The sequence below is a fragment of the Chaetodon auriga genome, chromosome 22, assembly GCF_051107435.1.
Source record: "Chaetodon auriga isolate fChaAug3 chromosome 22, fChaAug3.hap1, whole genome shotgun sequence".
Classification (NCBI taxonomy): Eukaryota; Metazoa; Chordata; class Actinopteri; order Chaetodontiformes; family Chaetodontidae; genus Chaetodon; species Chaetodon auriga.
Window position 1 is genome coordinate 523,757 of NC_135095.1, and position 27,554 is coordinate 551,310.

General features: G+C 40.7%; 1 protein-coding gene across 1 annotated transcript; it reads right to left on the reverse strand.

Moving 5' to 3' along the window:
- Positions 1-2,528: 2,528 nt before the first annotated feature.
- Positions 2,529-26,784, reverse strand: LOC143314728 (zinc finger protein aebp2-like). Its single transcript, XM_076721824.1, has 8 exons — positions 26,133-26,784; positions 11,337-11,568; positions 8,909-9,016; positions 8,632-8,818; positions 6,935-7,059; positions 6,762-6,829; positions 3,146-3,259; positions 2,529-3,024 (listed from the first exon to the last, which is right to left on the reverse strand). Exons 1-8 carry the CDS (start codon positions 26,654-26,656, stop codon positions 3,012-3,014), a joined length of 1,371 nt encoding a protein of 456 aa, XP_076577939.1. The 5' UTR covers positions 26,657-26,784; the 3' UTR covers positions 2,529-3,011.
- Between the last annotated feature and the right edge of the window lie 770 nt (positions 26,785-27,554).

Consider the following 27,554-nt stretch of genomic DNA (forward strand, 5'->3'; position numbering starts at 1 on the left):
GAGTAAGACCCAGGAGGACTCCACTTTTAAAAGAAAATCATAATCATAAAAAAGCCAGACTGGAATTTGCTAAAATGCATATGGACAAACCACAATACTTCTGGGAGAATGTCCTTTGGACAGATGAGTCAAAACTGGAGCTTTTTGGCAAGTCACATCAGCTTTTCATAGAAAAGAACACCATACCTACAGTGAGACATGGCGGAGGCTCGGTTATGCTTTGGGGCTGCTTTGCGGCATCTGGCACAGGGTGCCTTGAATCTGTGCAGGGCACAATGAAATCTCAAGACTATCAAAGTATTCTGGAGTGAAATGTACTGCCCAGTGTCAGACAGCTCGCTCTCAGTTGCAGGTCATGGGTCCTCCAACAAGATAATGACCCAAAACAGACAGCTAAAAACACCCTAGAATGGATAAGAAAAAAACGTTGGACTAATCTGAAGTGGCTTTCTATGAGTCCTGATCTGAATCCTGTCGAACATCTATGGAAAGAGCTGAAACTTGCAGTCTGGAAAAGGCACCCATCTAACCTGAGACAGCTGGAGCAGTTTGCTCAGGAAGAGTGGGCGAAACTACCTGTTAACAGGTGCAGACATCTCATTGAGAGCTACAAAAACCATATGATTGCAGTGATTGCTTCTAAAAGTTGTGCAACAAAATATGAGGTTGAGGATACCATCATTTTTGTCCATGCCATTTCCATTTGTTTTACTTTTTTAAATATTATGTTGAAAAAAAAAAAATTCAAAGCAAAGTCTGATTTCTATTAAATATAGAATAAACAATGGTGGATGCCCATTACTTTTGTCAGTTTCAAGTTATTTCAGAGAAAATTGTACATTCTTCATTTGTTGTGGAGGGGTACCAACAAATTTGAGCACCACTGTATGTAGAACTGAGCATATTCAGAGCCAATTAAAGTAATAAATAGGGTAAAATAACATTCACCCCTTAAAAACTGAGGGGCTTTCATTTAAAATTGAATATAGTTTTGTTTAAGCTGTTAGTATGTGTCAATCAATTACTGAGATGTGGTTTTTGTAAAATGCCACCTTACCTTGCCTTTTTTAATTTTCAGCCACAATTGTTCTCTTGCCTGTCAATCCTCCTTGGTGAAGTCCTGCATGAAGTGAACACTACGTTCCTTGCATACAGGAGTGTCTTTCTTTTCTTTTCTTCAGGTCTGAATGCTCTTTCTCCAGGACCTCTATTTTGGACCTCCATTCTGTGATTTTTACAGATGTGCAGCTCCACACACTGTGTAATGCTGGTAAACATTTGAAAGCATGTTTCCCCAAACTTTCCACATTATTATCCAGACTTCTTATGGCAGTTAGGGTTACAAGGGAGGGTTATTTTTCAGTTACCAGCTTCTTTGTCCGTGGGAGTTTAGTTGGTGTGGTGTTCAATGGTCGTCATGTGCTCATTTTGCTAGCATCAACACCAGTCTTGTTTGGTTTCAGTGTGTCCAATGGGGTGGGAGCAGCAGTTGCAACATAGCATGTTTCCGGCATCAGAATTAGCTGACTTGAGTGAAAGAAAGCCTTTTTGTTGACAACCTACAAACAAATGTTTGTGCATTATTTACCACAAAATTCAGCAATATTCTGAGTCAAGGACACAATTTGAGTCAAAGTTTGGCACTCAACAGTTTTCAATAAATAAAACAAAAACAATGGATATAATCTCTCTAAACATTCCCACAATAGCCCATCCCACCCATATATCCACATTTAATAAAAATCCCATATAATGGAGGCTAAATTCTATATTTGTTGTTGAATTTCTACATTACACGATTCGGGACAGAGTAGCTGATGCCGAACAGACATCCATGCCTCTGCAGACTCTCTTCAGTAACTTCAGTTCATTTGGTGGTTGCCCTCTTGGCTGGTTGGTTGTTTCATTGGCCAGTTTGCTGCACTCCATTCTATGGAGGGTTTTTAGTGGATTATAGAGTCTGTAATGTAATTATACAAGGGCTGCCGTGGTAACTACAACGCTGTTCATACTTCGTACTAAAAGCGCATCTTAGACACCTTTGCCCTGTGTGTTATTGTGTGGTTCATGCTGGCTATGTAAATGTGGACCAGTGAGAAATATTACTTCATTGCCAAGGTTGGAATTTAAATAAAAAGGTATATGGACTTAGGTAGTAGTGTGCGGTGCCAAAGAAGCATTATAAAAACCTTCAATTGATCAAACCGGGAGAGGCAGTGTGAATACATGGAAAGAAGTGTGGATGTGATATAAAAACTTGAAACCTAATATTACTGTACAATTCTGTGTTTCATCAGTGAAGTGTGAAATGCAGACTGGAGCCTCTGATAACATCACTGTTAGTTGGTTGACTTGCATTAGCACACTTTAGTGTTTACGCCAGATATGTGTCGTGTTAGCTAACTTGAGCTAATAGCTAGTTTGCTATTCCAGCTAAGTAGGTTAACTAATGCTGTGTTCCAGAAAATTTGGAACTCCAAAATAAATCCACAAAAAAAATGAAAGTAATTAACACCCATCAGACCAAGTGGAGTTTGGAAAAGTTTAAACCAGAACAATTCCAGCTATATGCACATGACTGATATTATCAGTTTTAAAACATCTATTTAAAAATGTTTGTAGAAAAAAGACATCAATCTACAATGTAATAAAAAAAAAAAACTTCAAAGTATAAAAATATATTACAAATCTCAAGTATTTACAAAGACAGCTTTTCTCTACATGTCTGTCTACAGTTACACTTCTGTCAGTTAGTTTTCAGTCTAATTATGTTACCTAAAACAAACATCTCCCCCGACATGTCCTCAGTAAACTTAGCACCTAATGGAGAAAACAGGGGAGGCCTCAGAAAAACCATGAAAATCATCAGTCACTAAACCCCAAACATCCTCTGGGAGGCAAGGAGTAAAGGAGATGAGGAACACAGAAATGGAAACTAGGGGGAAAGGAGACCAACCCCCCCCTCAAGGCTGGATTAGCAGGAAGTGACAGTGGTGTTCCTCTGGAAGTGGTTAGAAGAACATCCTGTGAGAGAAAAAGGTGTCAAATACAGGATTTTCTTCTGTTGTTTACCAACATCCAAAAAAACAGTAACCTTGTATGTATATGCATGCACACATATACAGTATATCCCTCACTCACACACCTGTATATGTTGGGATCCAGGAGTACAGCTGTATCTGTGGGTAGCTTGGACAGATGAACCACCTTGGTCTTCTGCTGCAGTCTGTCGCTCTCATTCACCCACACATCTGGCAGTCTGACAGTGAAGAATACATTTACATTTACTAGATCTAAGCTCACATCTGCACTGTGGATCAAGGTAGCACACTCCCTTTATTTCTCCTCACATGACATATTGATGTTTCCAGTGTGACCAGTGGACCGTTGCATTTTAACCAGTACCAGATTTTTATTCTATGAGTGCACGATGCAAGACTGAAAATGGAGTTGATCTTGGGTTGGCATCTAATTAAAGCCAATCACATCATCTCACCTTCCTTTAAAAGCAGCAGTTTAATAAAACTCCTGTCAGTGACAAGGTGCATATGTGCACATAACTGTTTTTTTAATCCTGTACTCAGGTGAGTACCAGGAAATAATGTTTCATTTAGATCTATGATTAGCTGTCTCCATCCACAGGTCAACAGCTGGTTTTGGGTGAAAAGTGTCAATGTGTAGAGATGAGAGATGAGTATGTCGCAGGCCTACTTGATCTTTATCATGTTGAGATGTGACAATCATCACTGCTTGAAAGAGAATTTAACCATCTTGTTGATGTTGGAGTAATAAACGTATCAATCTTGCATTTGCTATTTAAACTAAATCATATACAGAGGATGCTGCCATGTGTTTTCCTGCTTGCTTTAAGTGCCTCCATTCTCTAACAGTGAGAGAATGAATGGCTCTGTCAAGTTGCTAGGTAGTTTTTGTGATATCCGTCGATTTATCAAAGAGCAGCCCCCAAAATTCAGTGGACTGCAACTTTGTTCTCAATTCGCCACTGATGCTTTGCGCAATGATGTGCATGATATGCACCTCTGACATTCACTCCTAGCTTCCCAACAACACATAACAAAATCCCAGGCATAGTAAGATATAGGATATGTGAGTTTAGCCTTATGAAATGCAAGGTGTTATGTGTAGTAGTATTAGTAGCAGTAGCAGTAGTAATCAGCGAGGCAAGAGCTCCTTTTAATTGGCTTTAGGCATGTTAACGCATGCTGTACTCAGCCTCAACTCTGTCTCTTGCCCACCCCCTCCTTCCTTTCTGCACTCATTTTTTTAAAAAAAAAAACCAAATTCACTTTTAGGTATACTATGACACCTAGAGGCAAACACAACATTCCCACCTCACTTGAGATATTTTGTCAGGTATTCCACATTTAAAAACAGACTAAACAAAACACAGGAGGAATTTGTGACAATTTAGCAAGCAACACTGAATATAATCTCAGCTGCCGTACTATTTCTTGGCAATAACCACAATAACAAAATATTCTCAACACGTCATAATCAGAGAAAACCACACATCAATTTTTCAAATGATATTTTACTGTCTGTACCATGTGGTATAATAACTGAACAAAACAGACTAATACATTACTATGTCTAATACAGCTTAGGCCATTACAGGACGTGACATAGCAGTCTATTGGAATAAAACAAGTTGTTTTTTTTCAAGTTACATTGTCAATCGATTTGGTGCTTTACACTCCTAAACCTGATCTGAAAACCCATTAACCAAGTAGGTGAAGTGGCACTTCAAGCACTCCTCCTACGAGTCAAGGAAGCTGCATGAGTTGGCACCCCAGCAGACAGACCGCAGAATAGTGAGTCAGTCATGAAGCATTCCACCTCGTAGCACGAAAGTTCATGGTCCTATCCATCACTACAAAAACAAGTGTACTATGAACTTCAATGTACCTTTGTGTGCATGATCAGGGTTATTAACTCTCACCAAATCCCCAGGTTTGAAGGGGTCTTTGTACCCCAATGTTTATCACTTTACAGTTTCGATGTCTTTTGTTCCTTTTCCACTGTATCCCTCAAACTACTACAATTGGCATTTTGGTCCTTTCCGGAGAGATGTCTTGTTTAGTTTTTATTCTCCTGTTATTTAACAAGTCAGATGAGTAGACACCAGTCGTCGCATGAGGCATTGCCTGTAGTTTTACAAGAAGTCGGTCACTGCAGTTTTCCAGTTTTTCTGTGTCCGTTCTGCAGCTAGGATGCACTCCTTATACACCTTTTAGAAATGACATGGCTCAAGAATCTGAGAATCTGAACATTTCTGTGAGTTCTGTGTGTTTCAGACCTACACCACTCCTTTTAATTGCCTTTTTGTTAACCATGTTAACACATGCTTTACACAGTCTCAACTACCTATCTTTCCCTCATTACCAGGCAAACACACTTTAATATTGTGGGGCCTGCTTTTGCTCATATGCAAGTACAATTGCAGAGTCTAGAGTCAGGGGTGGTCCCAGTAAAAGTCTCTCTCACACTGGCCGTGTATAAGCCTTTTCAATGAGGAGGCCCTTCAGCATCTCATTTTCCAGTATAGCACATGTAGCTGCCAAATGCCTTAGCGCTGCCATATACTGAGACACAATCTTGTATCTACATTGTCCACCTAAAGTGATCCCATTCACAACATTGTCCATTCTATAACATTCTGATTACCATGGTAATCATATATATATATATAACTATAACTACAATCTGGCTGCTTATACATACTGAGTCTGTTTTCACACCTGTAGTTCAGTTATTTGGACCAACAGAAAAAAATTATACACTGTTGCTTTTTAGTTCTGGTCCAGTTGTGTTCACACGGACTAATTAGAAACTAACCATGCTTGATAACATGAAGCATACAGACTGACATTTCGATTGATTGGACAGTTTTCATGTTGTCAGCCTGCATCATCAGTGCATTATCAGGACCGACATCAGGAAATCAAATACTGGTGACCAACAGCAGCACTGTTGTTTATATTAAACTACAAGACAACCCCATGTTATGAATGATTAACAGAGACAGATTGAAAATGAGATGTCTTATACCGCAAATTACTGAGATTATTATGTCACACTTAAATGGCCTGAATGAACTGCTACATCACACAGTTGTCTACAAACACAGCACACAGTTTTAACTAGGGATACATCAATCCACTCTTTTTTAGTTTCAATCTGATTCTGCTGTTCTTGCTGTTTTATGTTATTATTTTTTGCTAGTTTTTGTAATGTGTGTTTAGAACATGGTGGTTTATGTTGGTAACTGTAATTTTTGTGCTGGTTTATAGTTTTAACCATAGTACAGCTGTATTTTGCTGTGCTGAGTGATGCATGACCTATTATGTGCACCTAGACATAAACATAGAATTAAACTAAAAATCGGACTAGTATCAGACTGTTATCTGATATTAGTATCGGATCAGTGCATCCCTAATTCTAGCTACTTCTGACTGATCCAAAGAAATCCCTGCAATAATGTGCTGACCCTGCATATGTGTTACCATGTTTACCAAATAACACAAATATGTTGTTGATAAGGTCACTGTATTAAACAGTTCACAATCAGCATTAATCGGTTAGCTTTTGAATTTGTGTTAAGAATCACAGATTAACTGATACTTTAACTTGATAAAATCTGACCTGTTATTTTGTTTTACTGAGTGGAGCAGAGCAGGAGGAGGAAGGGAAGACAGCAAGAGAATGATGAAGGGAGGAGAAGAGAGAAGAGCAGGACTTACATGTCTTCAGGCGTCCAGTGCAACAAGACCTTCACTTTCCCCGAGTCCTCTTTCCTCCTTGCTATTACCTACACACACACACACACACACACACACACACACACACACACACTCTTTAATTGCATTATGGGGCCTTTACATTACCTGTAATGCTTGTGTGTGTGTGTGCCCACCGTGCTGTGGAAGACCACGCTGTGTCCATTGCCCAGGCTCTCAATGTGTGTTGCCAGGTTGAGGCAGATGGCTCGATGGCGGATGGCATCCATGGTCTGGGCATCAAAAAAGTCATGAGGTCGGGCTGGAAATAAAAAAACATTTTATTAGTACTAACAAAACAAATAAAATCTGAGTGTATGCAGTTGAGGGCCTGATGACCAGTTTGTCTATCACTTCAGTGAGGGTTTGAATATTCTGTGTGTTTGGGTTGGGCAGTATACTAGTTTCGTCACCATCACCACGGTCATGTTCAGCCACAACATTGTTATTACCGTGATAAAATTTTATAATATGGTATTACTGTGGTTGTGATAACATGCAGGTGGCGGGCTACATACATGCTCAAAGAACTAGTATTACATTGGGTAAATGCTATTTTCCTTGCTATCTACTCCAATAGCACAAAAATGTGAAAGTAACATTACAAGCAACGCACCCAACATAAAAGTCTTCATCTACTCCCACCATCCGAGGAAGTGAAGACCCAGTAGATTAACTTGATGGAAATGTCCCTACCGACTGGAAAACTCTTGGGCTATGTGTGCACTTATCATTTTACTTCAGAGTGCTTTGATACACTTCAAAACTGAAGCTCAAGGATGGATCAGTGCCAACTATAAACTTAGAGCCTGTAAGTTTTGCCATTTTTGTGTTGTTTTACTGTTGGTTAGCCTGTTGAATTTGGTGTGCCGCATCGGTATGTGTTTTGTTGCTTCCGTATGCAAATGTACTTGCTAGACATCAGGTGTGGCGTTAGGGATGGGCTGATGGGCCTGGGCCCACCCACTTGCACAACTGGCCCACCCTAAATGACTTGGAGAATTTTCTTAACTTTCTTTTTTAATTACTAAAATCAGAATTTTAATAAAACCCTTAAAAACGTTTCCATTTGAAAAACAAAACAAAACAAAAAACAACACTTAAGCGGCTATTATCATGTGAGGTCTAGTGCAGTCACAGCGGGCCATCATTGGTCACCCCAGACATATTACGCTCGCGCACGCACGTCACAATCTGGTGGTTGTTCGGCAAAAAATGGTGACTGAGAAGGGCAGTGGATTCTATATTGTAGGCTGCTACAGTTAAATTAATGCATCACTATGGCACAACAGGGCACCGTGCCTACTAGACATGCTATCTGTTTTCTGCCGAAGTATGTCAGTATGCGTTTCTGTTGCTGCCACATATAAATGTGCTTGATAGTCATGTCCCATGGTACACTGGCTATTGTACTTAAACACTTTGGGTTTTTGGTCAAAAACTGTAAATGCTGTTGAAATGCCTAATCCTACCCCCTGTCAAACTGTGAAAATGAATAACATTGCATTTACTAATTTACCAACATTATGGGGAGGCTACTCCACCCTTGTGGATGTAGGCCTATACCTCATTTTAATTCCTATTTGGAACCAAAAAACACACACATCCTTGTTTTGAATAATTTTTTTCTTCCTGAAAATAGAGTACATTCCCTGGCATTGTTAATAGAGTGAGAATCATGATTTGGTGTATCCCTTTCATTTTCGTGACACTGTGATATATCACCATTGTTTTTCACAGTCACCGTAAAAAACAAACAAAATAAAATATTACGATATAAATCTCAGATCGCCCTCTCGTTGTGTCTGTGTGTGTGTCTTTTTTTTGAACGTACGGAGGGAACGTCTGTGTTTGTTTTTGAGTTTCCTCCTCTTGTTGAGGCCGGCCTTGGACGGAGACTCCTCCTTCACTTTGCCCTGATTGGACACTTTGGATGAATTCTGTGAGCTGAAGTGAGTGGGGACATGACGGGCAAGGCCCCCCTGCGAGGCAAACGTTGCATTGCAGCCTCCCACCACACACTGCATGAAAAAAGATGATTTACAGTGTCAGTAAATGGAGATGTTGCAGAGAGGAACTTCTAACTTGACTAATGTGAGGTGTGTTTTCACCTTGAATGGTTTGTCCCCACTGTGGGTCAGCATGTGTCTCTGCAGCCAACTCTGACTGGTTGATGGTGTGTTGTACACCTTGCAGCCTTTCCACAGGCACACAAACACCTGTGTGGAACAAAGACATACAAGACCACAGTCAAAACAATCACACAATTTATAGTAGTCGCTATAGTAGTGGTGGTGGTGAAATTACTATAGTAGCCTGAATACAGGATGATTCCCCTTTCCAACAGCTGTTTTTTTGGGGAAAAAAAGACTTCTTGAAGACATGACATACTTTCAGTTAAATCATCCCAGGAAGAGAGTTAATGAGCGAGAGGGCTCAGCAGTAGGACAAAATTAGTTGAATAAAATTACATAATATACAAACATCAGACACAAGAGAAAGATCAATGTATGATAGTGTTGTTTCCTCTTGTGTGAAAAGTGTGTTTGACTCTGTGCCATGGGTCTAATATGACTAACATTCATGGTTCTTCAGATGGGGTGAAAACACAAACAACGTTCAGAAGGCACTTTTCTTGTGTAGTTCCTGAGATTAATTCCTCGGTCTAAAAGCTGGCATTTCTCTGCCACCCCAAAACAGAGTGGTCTCCAGAGATGATGTGTAAAATAGATGGCAAAATAGATTGGCAAAATTATGATTTTACTATGTCCTGCCCACAATTGGGGCAGACAAATAAAGACGGCAAACTTTTGTCACCTCTGACTTACTCTGTGATCACACACATCTTGAAGTAGCTGATCACATGATGCCAATACTGTCATTAGCCTGCATCTTTATGTTGATTTTGTCAGATAATGCTACAATCATTTATTCATTTATCTTCTATACCCGCATATCCCTTTCGGGGTTGCGGGGGGCTGGAGCCTATCCCAGCTGGCAATGGGCGAGAGGTGGGGTACACCCTGAACCGGTCGCCAGCCGATTGCAGGGCAACATAGACAGACATACATACATACAACCATTCACACTCACACTCACACCTATGGACAATTTAGAGTCACCAATTAACCTAATGAGTATGTTTCACACTCACACCTATGGACAATTTATAGTCACCAATTAACCTAATGAGCATGTTTTTGGTCTGTGGGAGCAAGCCGGAGTGCCCAGAGAGAACCCACGCATAACCTAATGAGCATGTTTTTGGTCTGTGGGAGGAAGCCGGAGTGCCCGGAGAGAACCCACGCATGCATGGGAAGAACATGCAAACTTCACACAGAAAGGCCCTGCCCTACCCGAGGATTGAACCAGAGACCTCTTTGCTGTGAGGCACACGAACTACCTGCTGCGCCACTGTGCCGCCCAATGCTGCAATCATTATATAATAATCTGATCAGCAGCATCACAGCATGGATGTGATTAAATCGCCACTGCGTATTTCTCTGATTGTCTCAGTAAATGAACAGCAAATATGTAAATGAGAACTGCTATGTATTGAAATGGACTATATTGAAAGACAGCACAGGTGATCGCAGAAACTTTTGTTGTCTGCTAACTGCTAAGAGGATGAAGAAGAGATCTGTGAGGACAGTGAAGTTTTTACATGTAAATGGAATTCAGAAATCAGTGTGGACTTGTGCTGGTCTACTTCCCACAAGTTGGGTTTCCATCCAAGTGTATCACAAATTTTAACCAAATTTCGAGAAGAACAGCAAAAGAAATGCAAATTAATGCTTGTTTCCATCCACTATCATGCAATTAGTTGGTTCATTGAGATAAGCAGTAAGTGCTGTCAATTTTCCGGATGGACAACTGTTATAGCATTACAGAAGTAGAGAGTGCAAGATGATATAATTAAAAACAGTGCCAGTTGGACCTCAAATAGTGAAGAAATGCAGAAAACATGATGGAAATAGGACACTTCTGTGTTCTGTTTCTATCCCCCATTAAATGCATTAACTTCTCACAGTGAGTGTAAAAATGTTTTTGTGAAACTGAGGAAGTTTCTTCAAAGTTTGCTTTGTTCCCATCAAACCATTCTGATGCAACACTTCAAGATGCACATAAAATACAGTGATAGAAACACAGCTGCAGTGATGCAAGAGTTCTCCTCCAGTGAGATCTAGTACTATAAAGGCTTAATAACATGACTGATTTAAATGACTGCAGCTACAGTTTTTTTTTTTTTTTTTTTTTTTTTTACTTTAGATTGATTTGTTTTTTCCAGCATGAGTCAAAGGGGCTATAAGATGCCACCGTAACATCTGTTAATTTTTTCCTATTAATTCTGCATTTTGTGGTTGCTTCAGATTACATTCTCCCTATGTTCTACAAAGATCCACATCTGAATTCAGGTATTCCTGCAGTTTTTTGATGCCACGGGAATTTACATGGTAGCCTTCCCCTTCCTAAATAAAACTAGCCACGTGAACACACCATTGGGAGCTACACAGACATACAGTAACCTGAAACACTGACCCCTCCTCTCTGCCCGTCCACATGTGTGGCTCTGATGTGTTCGGCCAGGTCAGGGCTGCTGGGAAACAGCAGCTGGCACTGATCCCAGCAGCATGTGTAGCTCAGAGACTTGCCAGCCATAGGCACCAAGCTGCTCCCCGTCACTGTGCCCCCACCATGACCATTGAGCATGGCCGGGGTGGAACGTCCACTGGACACCGTGCTCTCCATGTCCATGAGGGTGCTGCTGATACTGAAACAAACACACACACACACACACACACACACACACACACACACACACACACACACACAGTCATAGACAACAGAATTAAGAATACATGCACATTAGAAGGTTTTGGGTTTGAGTCAGGGGCTGCATTTGGATTTACTGTTCTTATTGTTTACTTCACAAACAAGAAGACATAAATAAAATGACGAAAAAGCAGTTACAGGACCAATTATGGGACAAAGGGAGATGTCCATAGTAGGTTTAGTGTGACTCTGTTACACAATACACATCACCTGGAAAATGACTGTAGACATTTCTGAGGAGAAGAAAAATGTCAGCAGAGAACAAATACTCGCAGTAAAACATCCTTTTCATGTAGAACAAAAATGATTCAAGGTTAAGTTTACCTGTGTTGAGAATATTTGGCCACATTATGGTATAATATTAGCTTTTTGCAGATAAATAGGTATCTGCATATAAACTGGCTAATAATTCAATTCAATTCAATATTCCTTTATTAGTCCCGCGAGAGGAAATTCCAGATTACAGCAGCATCAGTAGAGCAGATAGAGTAATATAAGAAGTGCATGCAAATTAAAAACAACATCAGTATATATACAAAAGAGTGAGAATTTTAAATAAAAATAAAAAGAGAGAAATTGTAAAAAAAATTGTAAGAAATTGTAGATGGTATTTACAGACTGTTATGTACACGTTTTATTGCACAGCTTATTGCACAGACTATTGCACTAATTACTTGGAGCAGTTTTTATTGTTCAGTCTGACAGCTGCAGGGAGGAATGACCTGCAATACCGCTCTTTCACAAAGAAACTCCAGTACAGAAATGTCAAAGATATGTTTGGGTTTATTTGGAATAAATACAGTGACTCTGTTCCATAACTTATCCCAAGAGCACTGAAAAGTTGATTTTTACTGCAAAATATAGATCATCTCAATTTCACAATCTGAAGACATCAACTTGGGCTTTAGGTGATGTCTTCAAACGCCTGAACTTGTCTGAACAATTCTAAAACCCAAAATTAATCTAGATGCTGACATCGGATGTGTTACTGAAACGTGGGCTCATGATAACATACCGGATGAGTCGTTGTCAGTGAAGGACTATCAACTCTTTAGAAGAGACAGGATGAATGGAAAAAGCGGAGGGGGCGTGGCCGTGTACTGCCATGAGAGACTGCAGGCGAAGAGGAGAAAGGATCTGGAGAGCGATGACACTGAGTGTGTATGGGTCCAAATACAACCACGTCGGACCCCTAGCGGTGTTTCATCTATTTTTGTGGGAAATTTATATCATCCCCCCTGGGCAAATAAAAAATCATACCAGGACAGAACTCTGGAGTATTTAATAAACACAATAGACACGATCAAAGCATCTTCTCCCCATATGGGACTATATTTATGTGGAGATTTTAATAAACTACCCACAAAAATGTTAACCTCCTCCCACCCTGATATTCGGCAAATAGTTAAATGTCAGACTCGGGGACAGGCCACCCTAGATTTGATTTTTACAAATATGGCTAAACTCTACAGCCCTCCAACCACCCTTGCCCCTCTGGGGTCCAGCGACCACAAGTATCTGGTGCTGAGCCCAATAAACACAACCGGGCAGAAACAACTGGTGAAGCGTAGAAGGAGCCGGCTAGTAACGAAAGACAGAAAAGAGGCCCTTGCAACATGCATCGCTATGACTGACTGGTCTGCTGTCTACGAGGCTGAGGACATCAATGCCAAGGCAGTGAATTTTAACAACTATATCCAGACAGCGATGGACATATGCATGCCTGTGAGATGGAAAAAAATAACAACTGCGGACAAACCATGGATGACAGAGAAAATAAAGAAGGCCATAGAGAAAAGACAAAAAGCCTATAATAAATGGGGGAAAGTGGGAAAATGGAGAGAAATGAGAAACTCTGTCCAAAGACTTATACGTAAGGCAAAAACAAAATACTACAAAAACGAAATGCAAAACCTAAAGAAAAAGAACCCCAAGGAGTGGTGGGACTTTGTAAATAATGGCCTAGGAAGAACTAAATCATCCGATGCAAGAATCAAAATACAGGGAGTAGATGAAAACAAAGCTGCAGAAGCTCTGAACAACTTCTTTGCCAAATCATGGACAAAAACAACGGACTGCTACTTTTCCCCTCTATCTAGACCTCTCACACAAAGCGACATTTGCAGCATAGGCGAGATGAAGCTAGCTCTAACTCGTCTGGACCCCCAGAAAGCAAGTGGGCCGGATGGCATTCCAACATGGCTGCTCAAAGAACAGGCAGAGGACCTGGCCCCAGTCATTACACATCTGGCCAACTGCTCTTACCAACAAGGGCGTATTCCAGACATATGGAAAGAGTCGAATGTCTGTCCCATACCCAAAGGCCAAGACCCCGGCTCAATTTCAGATTGGCGTCCCATCTCTCTAACCTCTTGTGTAGGGAAAACAGTAGAACGGTTTGTTTTAAAAAAGCTCATGCCCACAGTGCTTGATGTGTGTAAAAATCAGTATGCATATCTGCCCAAGCACAGTACCACAACAGCTTTAGTTAGAGCAATGCACACCTGGCTCACTGAAACCGACTCCAAACCAACAATGGTAAGAGTACTGTTGGCAGATATGTCAAAGGCGTTTGACAGAATTGATCACGGGACCCTGATGAAAAACATACTGGACTTGAAGTTGTACCCATCTCTGACAGCCTGGATACACAGTTACATCACAGGGAGGAGACAAAGAGTGGTAGCAAATGGGGCCTACAGCCCCTGGATTGAAGTCACATCTGGGGTGCCACAAGGGGGGGTAGTCTCCCCATATGTCTTCCTCCTCTATATGGCTACCCGGGATGCTGTGTTTGAGGACACCCTTGATGTGGGATATGCGGACGACATTGGGTTGTCGAGAGCAATCCCCATATGTGACATCGAGACAGACACATCAATGCGCCTGGAGGCACAAAGGCTGGACGAATGGGCAGCAAAGAACAACATGATGTTAAATGGGAAAAAATCGGTTGAATTACGGATATGCTTTGCACGTGACCCCCCACAACCTCCTCCCCTGGTGCTGGGGGGACAGGTCGTACCTGTTGCGGAAACAACAAAATATCTGGGATACCACCTGGACCAAAAGCTGACTGGAGATGTACACATTGAGAAGGCAGTAAAAACCGCCTCCAAGCGGCTGCACTATCTCACCGTTATGGCGAGATACGGTCTACCTGCAGATGACCTCATCACCTTGTATACCACTCTCATCAGGCCATGTCTTGAATATAGCTCAGTGCTCTTGGTGGGTTGTTCAAAAAAACAACAAGCAGAGCTAGAGCGGGTCCAGACACGTGCCTGCAAAATCATCAGAAGAAGAGCTGGTAATTTTTCACAACCCCTACCATCACTCCAGATCAGGAGGGAGGAGGCTGCAGTGAAGTTAATCAGGGACATGCATGATGAGCAACATCCTCTGTATGACCTGCTTCCTCCAACACGAGGCAACCGCACCACCAAGACACTGAGGAACCAGCACAAACTGGCTGAACCCATGGCCAAGACCAGCAGGCTGAGGAACTCAACGCTGCACACAGCAGTCAGGCTATATAATGACACTATTTAGACTGGAAAAATAAATAAATAAAAATAAAATGACATAGCATGGCCACCATGACTGCTAACTGTTCCCAATTCACTGCCCCGAAATATTTTAGTTATTTATCTATTCTTCTTAATCTTGAAAATGTTTTGTAGTGTCTTTCTCTAATGTTTGTTTTGTAAAGTTCTGCGTTTTTTCAGTGGAGCCCTGGCTCCACTGCAAGCATGAATTAATAAAATCAAAGCAAAGCAAAAGCAAAGCAAAGTATAATGTGTTTTTACTTAATAAATGACTGAAACAATTTCATTCATTCATTCATCTTCTTTACCCGCGCATCCCATTTCGGGGTTGCGGGGGGCTGGAGCCTATCCCAGCTAGCAATGGGCGAGAGGCGGGGTATACCCTGAACCGGTCGCCAGCCGATCGCAGGGCAACATACACAGACACACAGACAGACAACTCACACACTCACACTCACACCTACAGACAATTTAGAGACCAATTAACCTAATCTGTGGTCTGGTCTGTGGGAGGAAGTCGGAGTGCCCGGAGAGAACCCACGCATGCACGGGAAGAACATGCAAACTTCACACAGAACCCGGGTTCGAACCAGCAACCTTCTTGCTGTGAGGCACGCGCACTACCTGCTGCGCCACCGTGCCGCCCACTGAAACAATTTGATTACCAAAATAGTAATAAGACAGTTATTTTTTAATTGAGTAATCATTTCAGGTTTAATGTTAACCATATTTTGTTGAGTTGTATTTATAGTGCTATGTGAAGAGATATTTGGATATTGTGGCTGTTCTGAAGCTACAGTGTAGCTGATGTGCCCTTCTCCACAAATGCAACAACACAACAGGACAGCTACTGAAATGCCACATGGAAACAACACAATAGCAGCATGGACTGCTTATATTTTAAGTTTCTAATGCCAGTAGCTCAACACCACTGTTCACCACAGTGACTGAAACAACGTAAACGCAGTGATAGCAGTCAAGAGAAATAGATTTACCTGGATGTATGTAATTCTAGTTAGAAAATTATGCCATAGCCCACCATCACTGTGTATCACAAAGTAGATAAAATAGTGTGAACACAGGTACTAAGGGGAATATAATTTGAAGACAATATGAGTTGATCGTGTATGACACACCTATCTAGTGTTATGGTGGTTCTATCAACAGGTAAAATCACAAGCTTAACTATAAATCAAAACTCACTCAATATGTATTTGTGAAAACACTCTTCAACCCCTCCAGCTTCACAAGCAGGTTTCAAGCTTTCAACGTATACTGAAGTGAAGTCTTTAATCTTAAGATTGTCTACAATAATGTAAAATACATATGATCTAAAAGTCTACTCCGGCTCAGACTGTATGTGACATGAGCAGATTTCACAGCAGCTGTGTGTGTGTGGGCTGAGCCAGCTGACTGTGCTCTGATCAATATTCACACCAGCACATACACAAGTGTCGAGCTACTATTTGGCTGTGTGAGAACAAAGGTAAGTGAAGTTTTACAGCTGCAACAACAGTAGAACTACCAAAAGTTCAGGCAGCCAAATGGGCATTAAAGCAGGCAGAGGATTATATTTTATTTTCTTGTGAGTGACTGGCTTTACTGAACACTATTTGGCTCTAATTAAAGCCTAAATACTATGCGGCCATCTAATGAAATAGCCAAAGTGGGCAGTAAATTTTGGAATCCACCAACTCTAATGGATAAAAACATTGCTTCTCAAGAAACTGTAAATATTAACTGCATAAAATCTAACCTTTGGTTAACAGTGGTTCAAGAAGTAACTTAATTAAACAGTCTAATTCTTGAATGCACCTCTGGTGACTGCAGATGAGCAGGGGGGAAAAAAAACAGGCATTCTCCTCTACAACACCAACACGCATGCCTCCTCAGCAGAGACACCAAAGTATGTAAGCTCTCAGCTGTTGCCACTGCGTGCTTCACACACAGGTGATCGTCACAGCAAAAAAAATTAAAGGAATAGTTGGACATAACAGGCAATTTGTAAATGTTACGACACTGTGAACAGCATTTTTCACTTCTGCTTTTTACATTTTATAGATCAACAATTACTTGAATATAAACAATTAATGGTAAAATTGCAAAGATCATAAATTGAATTTGAGGATGTACAATCGACAAACACTGTGATAATGTTATTCATTAGCCCTGTCTTCCTGTAAACTAGACTGATTAACTCCAGCATGTTCATTGGCACTGCATACACATACAAAGTAAACGGGGCAATCATTTAGCGAAATTACCTGCAAAAATCAAATCAAAATGTTATGTTTAAATGGAGAGGAGGAGAATGTAATTTTGCTGTGTTATTACCAGTTGGTATGCCTTAGACAACTGGATTGAGATCCTGTGGGTCCCAAGACACCCAATACAAATCTCACGGGAACAGGAGGTTCAAACTTTGCTGGGAGCAGCAGAGGGATTAAGAAAAACAGTACCGGACATGGCTCTACCTCACACAAACCAATAAGCTATACTTCAAAAAATTTGCAAAGTCAAAAAAATATCACATATGCATATGGAATGAATTTTGCCAAAGGTGCATGTATACTCACACACACACACACACACACACACACATATATATATATATATATAAAGTAAAATAAAATAAATGAATAAATAACAGGACAACAGGAGACAGGTAAATGAGTAGAACATATGAAATAAATGAAAGGGCCGTCAGCACTCATCTGCCAGGGACAAGTGGTTATTTATAGTTTCTGTAGGAAGGAGTGCAATGGTTCCCAGATCCTCCAAAATCTCTCTGTTTTGTGATCAAGGTCATGAGTTAGCTTCTCAAGAGGAATAAGAGCAGAAATCTGCGATAACCACATGTCGAGTGTAGGAACCTGGGGAGTTGACCACCACAGCAAAATACATTTTTTAGCCAGAAACAAAAGAATTATTATCAGAGATTTAGTATCTGTGTTAAAAAAAAATGTCTAAAGTATGGTTTAAAAGACAGAAAGAGGGAGTCAGTGAAAACTGTTTACCAGTGACCTCCTGGATTACAGAGTGAACCCCCTTCCAGAAAGTCTGGATGTGGTCACATGACCAAAATAAGTGGATAAATGTACCTTTGTGTGTTTTACATTTATAACAAAGATTGTAGGTATCAGGGAACATTCTCTGGCGGCGAACAGGTGTGTAATAAGTTTGGTGAAAAAATTTTAAATTTTGTTCATGTATTGAGATTGAAGTGCATTTAGGGAAAACCCCACTGCAGATCTTGTTCCAGTCTACAGGACTAAACCTCACCTCCCATAAGCTCCCATAACAGCTTCAGAGAGTCATAGCCTGAAGAATCAGAGTAAAGTAATGAAGTATGAATCTTGGAAATCAGTCCTTTGGGGGATTTGGCCAAAACTATGGTGTTTTCCAGCTCTGACAGTCCCATGCGGATCCTGCCTGTCCTCAAGAGAGACCCTATAAAGTGACGAAATTGGAGATACTTATAAAAATCTTTATGGGGAATATCAAAATCAGCCCTGATGTGCTCAAATGACTTAACAGAGTCAGAAACCAATGGGTCTGTGAAGTTTGACAGGCCCTTAGATGTCCACTCCATCAAACCGATACTACTAATCTGTGCTGGTAAGTCCAGATTCAAAGCCAGGGGAGACCGAAGAGAGATGGCAGGGGAAATATTTAGGTATTTCTTCACAATTCGCCAAACTAGTAGTGTGTTCTAAACAATTATGTTATTCTTGAGATGATTTAAGTGATCTATATTATTAATAAAAGGAAGGAAGTTAAGCCTTCTGGATAACAAGATAGGGATTCAAGACCCAAACATAAGCAATCTTTCCTGTTCATAAACCAATCTGACATCATTCTGATTTGTGCTGACCAATAATATAGTTGTAGACTGGGCAGGGACAAGCCTCCCAAGTCCCCTGGCTTTGTAAGTATAGAGAACTTCACTCTTTGGTGTTTATTATTCCAAAAATATTGAGAGATATGAGAGTTCAGCAACTTAATTTTTTAATTTTGTAATTTCAACCTAAAGCTTGTATAATAAGTCTATAATACACTGTAAACAAAAAAGACAAACCTGTCCCTATTAAAACTACAATTTTTGATCCCACTGCCATTACAGCATGAAATCATGCATTGCATTCTATTGTTCAGGTTTTCAATCTAAAGTGCAGGTTTCAAAATTCGAGTGTTTACTACTTTCCACCATGCTTTGCATCAAGGGGCATCTTACAGTGCTGCCAAGATGGCACTGCAGAGAAAACCAAAGCAACCTCAAAGGGTTAAGATTTTTGTCATACATTTATATTCATTTCTGTATTTTGAGGATCTCCTTGTAGAAATAGGCCGGAGAGCCTAGTTTTTAGGCACAATGAGTTAACCGTTGACATCAAATTTGTCTGATTCAAGCTTCATGTCATGCTTCGGTCTTACTGTGGTATTTCCAATAAGTGTAGGGGATAGATCTGACTGAAAAATTTCCCTCCTGACATTCAGCATCTTATTGTTTTTTCAACATTTACAGCAACTGTTACTGCAACTGCTACTGATTCTTTGAATTAGTTAATACTAACTGAGGTTTTCCAGTGTTTGTCGATAGAGGACAATAGCTATTTGCTAAATGTCACGTAATCAAAGTAAGCAGCTTCCAGTGATCCAAAGTAGCTGTAGGAACACTGTACTGTTATTCATACTCATACTGAATAAGCTGCAGCTTATACTGTAGGTGCGCACAGTTCCACAAAAGTGAAATATAACACACATAAATTGACCAGCCAGTACATTTGAAATGGTATAGTTACACCATGAGATCACCAGAGGGTGCATAATTGCTCTTTACAGGTTACTGAAAACAGGAAGTATCATCTAGTAAGTCCAATTAGGTTAGATCTCAGTTGAGAAAAGTCAGAGGGAGAGCAATGTAAAGAGGTCTCCAAGTGGAGTATATTGATAAAGGTTTTTTTTGCTTTTAAAAGAAAGGGGTAAAGATTGGTTGGATGTCAACTGTTTTTTTTTTCCATTTGGAAAATCTGTGAATCTCTGGTGAGTTAAAGAGTTAGCACTGAATGCTATCTGTTAGCCATTTGTGTATATTAATTCAAGCCAGCAGTCAAAACTGGTACACTAATTCCTCTGTTAATTTCTATGTAAAGTTGAGCCTTTTGAGTCACAAGAAACTAGTCGGAGATGTATTTTATATGCAAGTTGTGATCTGTACATGAGCAGGTGATTTTGGAGAAGAAAACCCCTTTCCTTGGTTAGCCATGAAGTTTCGTGGGAGGTCACCATTTTTTTTTCTTGTGGCTAAAGTGCCCAAGGTTGATGAAATAGAATTGTGAGACAGTCTGTCCATTGCAATTCAGATTAATGCTTGATAAGAACTGAAAGTTTGATGTGCCATTTGAAGACATGAGTGTAAATTTATGTTTAGCTATAGTTAAACAGGTTTACTGATTGTGTACTGGGGTTAAATTATCATTTATTTTTGCTAATGTAAATACAGTCGGTATTATAGTTACACAGAAAAAAATTACATACAAAGAAAATCGCTGTACAGTAACGTGTACCATATCAAGAACTGACAATGGCGAAAAGGAAACTGACAAAAGCAAAACAATTTGCAAATCCTGCTGGACATTGGTCAATTACACTATGGGAAACATGTCAAACATGAGCAGGTATTTGACACATTGCCACCCAGAAAAGCTCAAATCACAGCAACAGCATAGTGTGGGAAAAATCTTCAGTCAGGCTAAAGGAGCCTGAAAGAAGCATTTGGAGCCCTGCTTCCACACAACAGTTGAAGAGCTGAAGAAATAATAAGATACATCAGTGAATATACAGAGAAATACTTCAGCCCATTTTCTGTAGTTGACACTGATTGATGTCAGAGGTTAGTAAACATTTTGGAGCCAAAGTATACACTTACATGAAGGCCACACTTTGGTCACACAGTGATAGCAGCTCTGTAACAAGAGACAAAAGCGACAAAGTGACACAGAGCCTCAAAGAAGCAAAGTGCATCTGAATAACCACAGATGACAAGCTACTCAGAGCTGAAGGATGAGTCACAGCTCATGTTATGACCAGTGAATGGAAAATTTAAAGTTTAGTCCCACAGACGCGGCCTCTTTTTGAATCACACACTGGACTCAACATAGCTGAGGTTTTGAAATGTTTTTGAGTGGAACCTCCACATGAAGAATAACAACAATCATGGTATTGCCGTCGTTACAGACAATGCACGAATTATGGATGAAGCGGTGAGAAAGGCTGGATTGTCCCTGCACATAAAGTATTTCCACACTCTTTAAACCTCACTTCACAAACAGGTTTTGAACGTAGGCCGAGCCAGCTGTCTGCTTGGTCAAGTAAGTCATTTTATAAAGATCATGGATGTAGTCACCTGATGGAACAACTCTTTTAATAATTTTATAAAATGACTGTTACTGCATTGTTTTTGTTTTGAAATTGTGCATGGTTCAATCATTCATTGCCAAAGACAATTCATGCCAATTTTTGGCACATACTTAGGTCATAGCTGGCTACATTTATTTTATTTATAGTGGCACGGTGGCACGGTGGCACAGTGGCAACACTGTCGCCTCACAGCAAGAAGGTCCCGGGTTCGAATCTCGCTGCAGGCACTGGGTGTGTCCTCCACCATGCTTCGGTGCCTGCTGCTCGAGGAGGGCCTTTCTGTGTGGAGTTTGCATGTTCTCCCCGTGTTCACCTGGGGTATCCTCCGTAAAAATATACCCCCACTAAAAACATGCAAGAAGAAGATCACCACCTGACCAATGGTGACACAGAAGAAATGGGTCCCCGGGTGCCGGTCTGGCTGCCCACCGCTCCTGGTCTGCCGCGGAGGAAGGACGACCAGGATGGGTCAAAGGCGGAAGACAAATTTCACCTCCGTGTGCTGTGTGCATATGTGTGTGATAATAAAGGGGAATGTCTCCCCCTGATTCGAAAAAATTTTATGAGAGAGGGAAAGCAGAAGCACTTTAAGTTAAAAACATTGACAAACATTATGAATAGAAAATGCTGTACACACTAATTTATTAGTAATGGCCATTTTTTTTCAAGTAATTTCTATTTTTCAAATATTGCAATAAATATTGTGTCACTGACTTTTTATCAAGGCACTATCGTACCATGACTTTTTTTGTATCATTACATCTTAAGATGTAACTACTACTAACTACTCTGAATTAGAGTTGGGCGGTATCCAAGTTTTGATACCGTCAAACCTTCCCCACATTTTCCCAGGGTATACGGTATTACCATGACTAATTAAAAATCACTTTGCAGGGCAGTGTGACACAGACGGTCAATGTTCACACTAGGAAGCACGAATCCTAAATTGTAGCATACGAGAATGACAGGGAGAAACTCAACTAAAAGCCTCTACCAAGCATTGCCACCCAAACGAAACATAATTCACACCCCAAGAAATGATATGCACATGTAACGAAAACATGAAAATAGCGCACATCAACGGTACTGCATCTGCTGATTTCACGACTTCACGCAAACCACACAAGCCTGGTATCATATGAAAGAAGAGAGTCTGATGATCACGAATAGAGTCTGATGATCACGAAGATGTCTGCCTCCTCACTGTGCAATGGAAACTCAGTGAGCTAGCAGCCAAAGACTAGCAGAAAAAAACTTAGCTAAATCATAAAGTATGTCTTACCTTTGCTGTTTTGTGGTCAAAAGTTAAATTCCAGCTCGAAAAAACGCTGCTAATGTCTCCTCCTATGACTCTACATTAGTTTGAGATGAATCGCGAAGGTCCTGGTTGTTTACATAAAGAGGAGGGGGTTTCTAGAGTGGAGGGAGCGTTCTTCATGCGATAACCTACCTCTGGGGTTACTTCCTTCTGGATCATCATTGGTGTTTCTATGGTGAATTTGGGTGCTGCCCCTCAATTCTCTTGACTCTGACTGGTCGATTGAGGTGTCGATCATCACAATAGACCAATGGGTCGCAGAGCTATTGACCGATGTAACTATGCAGTTAGTTTCACCGCTCCATCTCATTTACACATGAATGAGCAGAGCGGTCAAAAAGACTCTGCAAAGCAGGCCGAGGTGTTATTTTACTGTTTTATTTGCACTTCGTCCTTTTATGAGAGCTCAGAACAATAGCAAGCAGAAAAAAGGCTGAAAAAGTGTTTTCAACAGAGGAGTTTCTCCATATGCTTGGACAAGATAACAGGACTGTGCCCAGAGCGCCTAGACATACCTGTGTTAAAACATCTGTAAAACTGCTCAGGTTCATTTTTTTTAGCATGTCAGCCTTTTGTCGAGTAAAAATTCAACCAGATACAATGAACAGAGTGGACTTGATTTTTGTTATGATGATGCTACAATTATGTTAGTCCCCTATAGACCTATATGCGCAGCATTTTTTTTAAATGACGGTAATGAAACTGATGCTATTCTTAGATACTGCAGGATACCTTATTACCGGATTACCGCCCAACCCTACTCTGAATGATTGACAAGGTTTCAATCACAGAAGCCTCTGGGGGAAGTTTAAAAGGGTAAGTGGACTGTATTATATAGCGCTTTTTCTAGTCTTAACTCACTCAAAGTGGTTTTACAACAGTAGTCAGCATTCACATACATATTCGTTCAATGGTGGCTATGTGCCACCTGCTCATTATGAGCAGTAACCATTCATGTGCACACTCGCACACCATGACACAGCCTTGGGAGCCATTTGGAGTTCAGTATCTTGCCAAACGATATTTTGACATGTAGACTGCAGAGGCCAGAGATCGAACCACTGACCTACTGATAAGTGGACAACGGTTCTATCTCAGCCTGCATTTTCCCATGAATGTAGAAATGTTTGAAGGTCAGAATGAGGAACAGAAAAAAAAAGATGCAGGGGGAACAGAGAGAAATTTCAAACAATACCCACAGCCCTTTTTACAACCTGAATCCACTACTCTGAATAACCGGTTTACAGTAATTGACTTAATTAAAAAATTAACCGAAATGCAAGCATTATGCAGATTTTAAGTTGGGGAAAACCAGAGCACTTGTATCAGATAAGCACCAACACACTGTTGGCATATACGCTGAGTCTTGGTATTGGAACTGGGAAGTGAGCTTTTACATCAGCTACAGTAAGGCGACACGCAAACCAAGTTTAAACCTGAGTGAAAAAACACAACCCCCACATTCATTTCAATGAAACCAGTTGTGTTATGCAGTGGGAGTGCTGACCAAGCTCAGCTTGCTCTATACACCCCAAAACACAATTATGACAATACTGTCATAATATCACAATACACCAAGCTGTCTCAGTTTTTCACTCTGTTTTGGCACAGAACTCCAGCGTTTGACAAAAGGGGTCAAGGAGATTACAAACTGCAAATGCTGGATGTCTTCATTGAGAGTCCAATCTAATGTTTTCTCCCCAAATACAATTTCCATAAGCTTATTTCATAAACTCATTTTTTTTGCTGATACAGACTACCTATCCAAAACAAGTGCTCTTTTTAAAAATTAATTCAAAATCTGTATCCCGTCACTATGTGGAACTAACTGAAGTTATTTTACTATGTGGACAATTACATTTAACAACACATTGCTTCGTTACAGTGCCTCATAATGAAAGACTATAATTAACTATACAATATGACTGCTGCTGTGTACAGAGAAAGACTTGACAAAAGTGCTGGGCTGCCATGAGGAAGAGTGATCAGAGTTGCGCTAACTGTCCTGTGTGTCTACAAAGCAGTTGGCAGAGAGAACTTCCCACTGAACCTGCTGTCCTAGATCGGGCTTCATAGTTTTACACCAGTACCTAAATATCTGTCAGTACTGATATGTACACTTTATCATGCCCTGTTAAACGTTTGATAAAATCTTCATAATTACTGTAATGTTTACTAACCACACTGAACTCACTGGAACCCTGTCCATTAGACTTAATCCTATGTAATACTGTTTTTACCTCATGCAAGTATGTGGTAAAAAACAACAACATGCAAATGGATTGCAGAATGAGTGCCTGGTTCCTGGTTATTATTATTATTTTTAATTAATATCTTGTTGTCTTACAGTTTACCATCACTACCCCATTCAGCACACCTGAAAATTCTAGCATACATGCTGTACATTACAGCTGAATTGCTTATAGTGGCTGTTTTTTCTTGGCTCTGTTTAATTCATCAGAGGTGAAGACTGGTGTAGGCTGGAGGCAGTGACGTCCTCTTTGTTCAACAAGGCCAAACTGAGTGTGATGACAAGGGTGGCACGTCTTGTGATGTCTGCTACCTGTGATTTCCTTTTATATGTATTCAGTAAAAGTTTGTAGGTCTGCTGGAATTTAATGGCTATGGGTAAACTGTGTTGTCTGTTGCATGCAACCGCTGATGATGAGAATTAGCAGCATAATTACACATCCTTACAATTATACACTGCGATGGGCACACAGACAAGGAATGAATGGCTGTCTGCCACAGTTGTATGCTGACGTGCTGCTGTAAGGTAAGCTGTAAGCTTTAAAAACAAAAAAACAAAAACGAGTCAAATTATTGCTGATATTAACCACCAGAATCGTTCGTGGGACGTTCCGCGAACAATGATTATTTAACGTTATATATTTTAAACAAAAGTGAGCATTTCCGATCCGCTAAAAAAAAACAAAAAAAAAAAAAAACCTTTCCCGATTAACCGTAGGGGGACGTCCAATTGAGTCCCGTAGCGAACATCCCCTTGCCTCTCCGCAGCCGTTCGCGAAACGTTCCTCTGACCCAAAGTGGTATGCTGGGTGACCCAGCAGAGGCGAAACAGTTTAAAGTGTTAAAATGGTTCTTAGCTAACAATTAAAAACAGTGAACTTAGCATCGAATCGTGCATTCATATGCCTCCGGTTGTTCTAAAAATCTGCGTGAGGCCTCTTCACACTGTTTACTACTTCAACAGACCTGTCTTCTGAATCCATCCGACTGAGCGGCTCTCCATCCGACGAGGTCATTTCCAAGCTGGCCCGTCTCTTCGTGCCGTGCTCGGCTTTCCCTGCGGTCTTTGTGCGGTCGATCGGCTGCGAGGAGCACACGTTCTCCCCCTCTCTTTGTTCTTGTTTCAGTACCCGGGAGCCCTCTTGAGCGGAATCAGTGCTACTCGCCAAACTCCCCTGTACGGGACTTTTCCCCGGTTCACAGAGTTTATCGCAGGATTCCCCTTCATCGTCGTTTGTTTTTTCGGTCAGTAACCCTGTTTCTTTGTTGGAGTCGGTAACATGAGACATGCTGTCCCTGTGCTCCACCGCCACACCACGACCACTGTTCATGTCCATTCCTGTTCTGTTCTCGTAGAAGTCGCCCGGTTCCTGTTTGGGGTCCGGCGCGGCCTGTCCCTCCTTGCCGGTTTCTGCTGTTTCACCGGTGTCGTTTTGATCCGACGTCTGCTGAGGATCTCGTTCACCTCCTTCGGTTGTTATTTGAGCCATTCTCGAAGACGCGAAAAGATATTTTTGTGATATTCCACTCGAGAAATAGCCACTACACTGCCCTTCTTCCTCGGTTCACACTCGCAGTTTCAAGCGTTAAACACAGCAGGGGGTTTGTATGACGTTAGTCGGGACTCCGCATGGCCAAAGCTTGTCCAATTGAAAAGATATCTCACTCCATACTTAAATCCGCATCAGTAATAACTTTGATATTGGCATTGAATTAAATACGTCTGAAAACGGCCATGCCTAAATAATTCATTCAGTTTAAGCCTTTTAATGTAACGTCAGTTAACAACCTGAAATGAAGACATTTTATTATTAAATCTACTATCTATTACTACCATGTACATATCGATATGTGTAAACAAATATGTCGTGCATAGCCTATTAATATCTATGATTCAAGATAAAGTAATCTCGATTGTCTCTTTTAATTCATTAAGATTAACTTACGTTAATGTTAATCTAAGCATTTGTTTTCCTTTTGTATTAAATTATTTCGACTTTGATGTAATATGTCACATGACGCATTGAAAATTAAGGAAGTAAATTATGAAAAGGTGGATAAAATATACCACCGCTAAGAGGAGCAAAAAAACGAGTGAGTCATCGTTTTAAACATACACGATCTTCGGCATTGTGGCCTCTAAGCTACACGTGTTCCGTCAAACAGAAAAACGACCCTAGTCAGAGAATGCTGAAAAGGCACGTTCTTTCATGGCATGGTTCTGCATGGCGCATATTCCTGCCTTCCTCCCACTTCATCAGCCCGCTGTACCCTTGTTTATGGTCGTGCCGCAGCCGTTCCCGTCTTAAACCACAGTTCGGTCCACGCACTGTGTAAACCGTGTTCACCGTATTTTTCAATGAAATGAAGACCTACTCCTGTGTTAAG

Bases quoted from the DNA above. Each gene is read 5' to 3' on its own strand.
- LOC143314728 (XM_076721824.1), bottom strand. From the start codon at position 26,656: ATGGCTCAAATAACAACCGAAGGAGGTGAACGAGATCCTCAGCAGACG. The intron at 6,830-6,934 runs GTGGGCACACAC...GTGTGTGTGTAG, and splicing joins GCGTGGTCTTCCACAGCACG to GTAATAGCAAGGAGGAAAGA. The intron at 3,260-6,761 runs GTAAGTCCTGCT...CTTCACTGTCAG, and splicing joins CACTGGACGCCTGAAGACAT to ACTGCCAGATGTGTGGGTGA.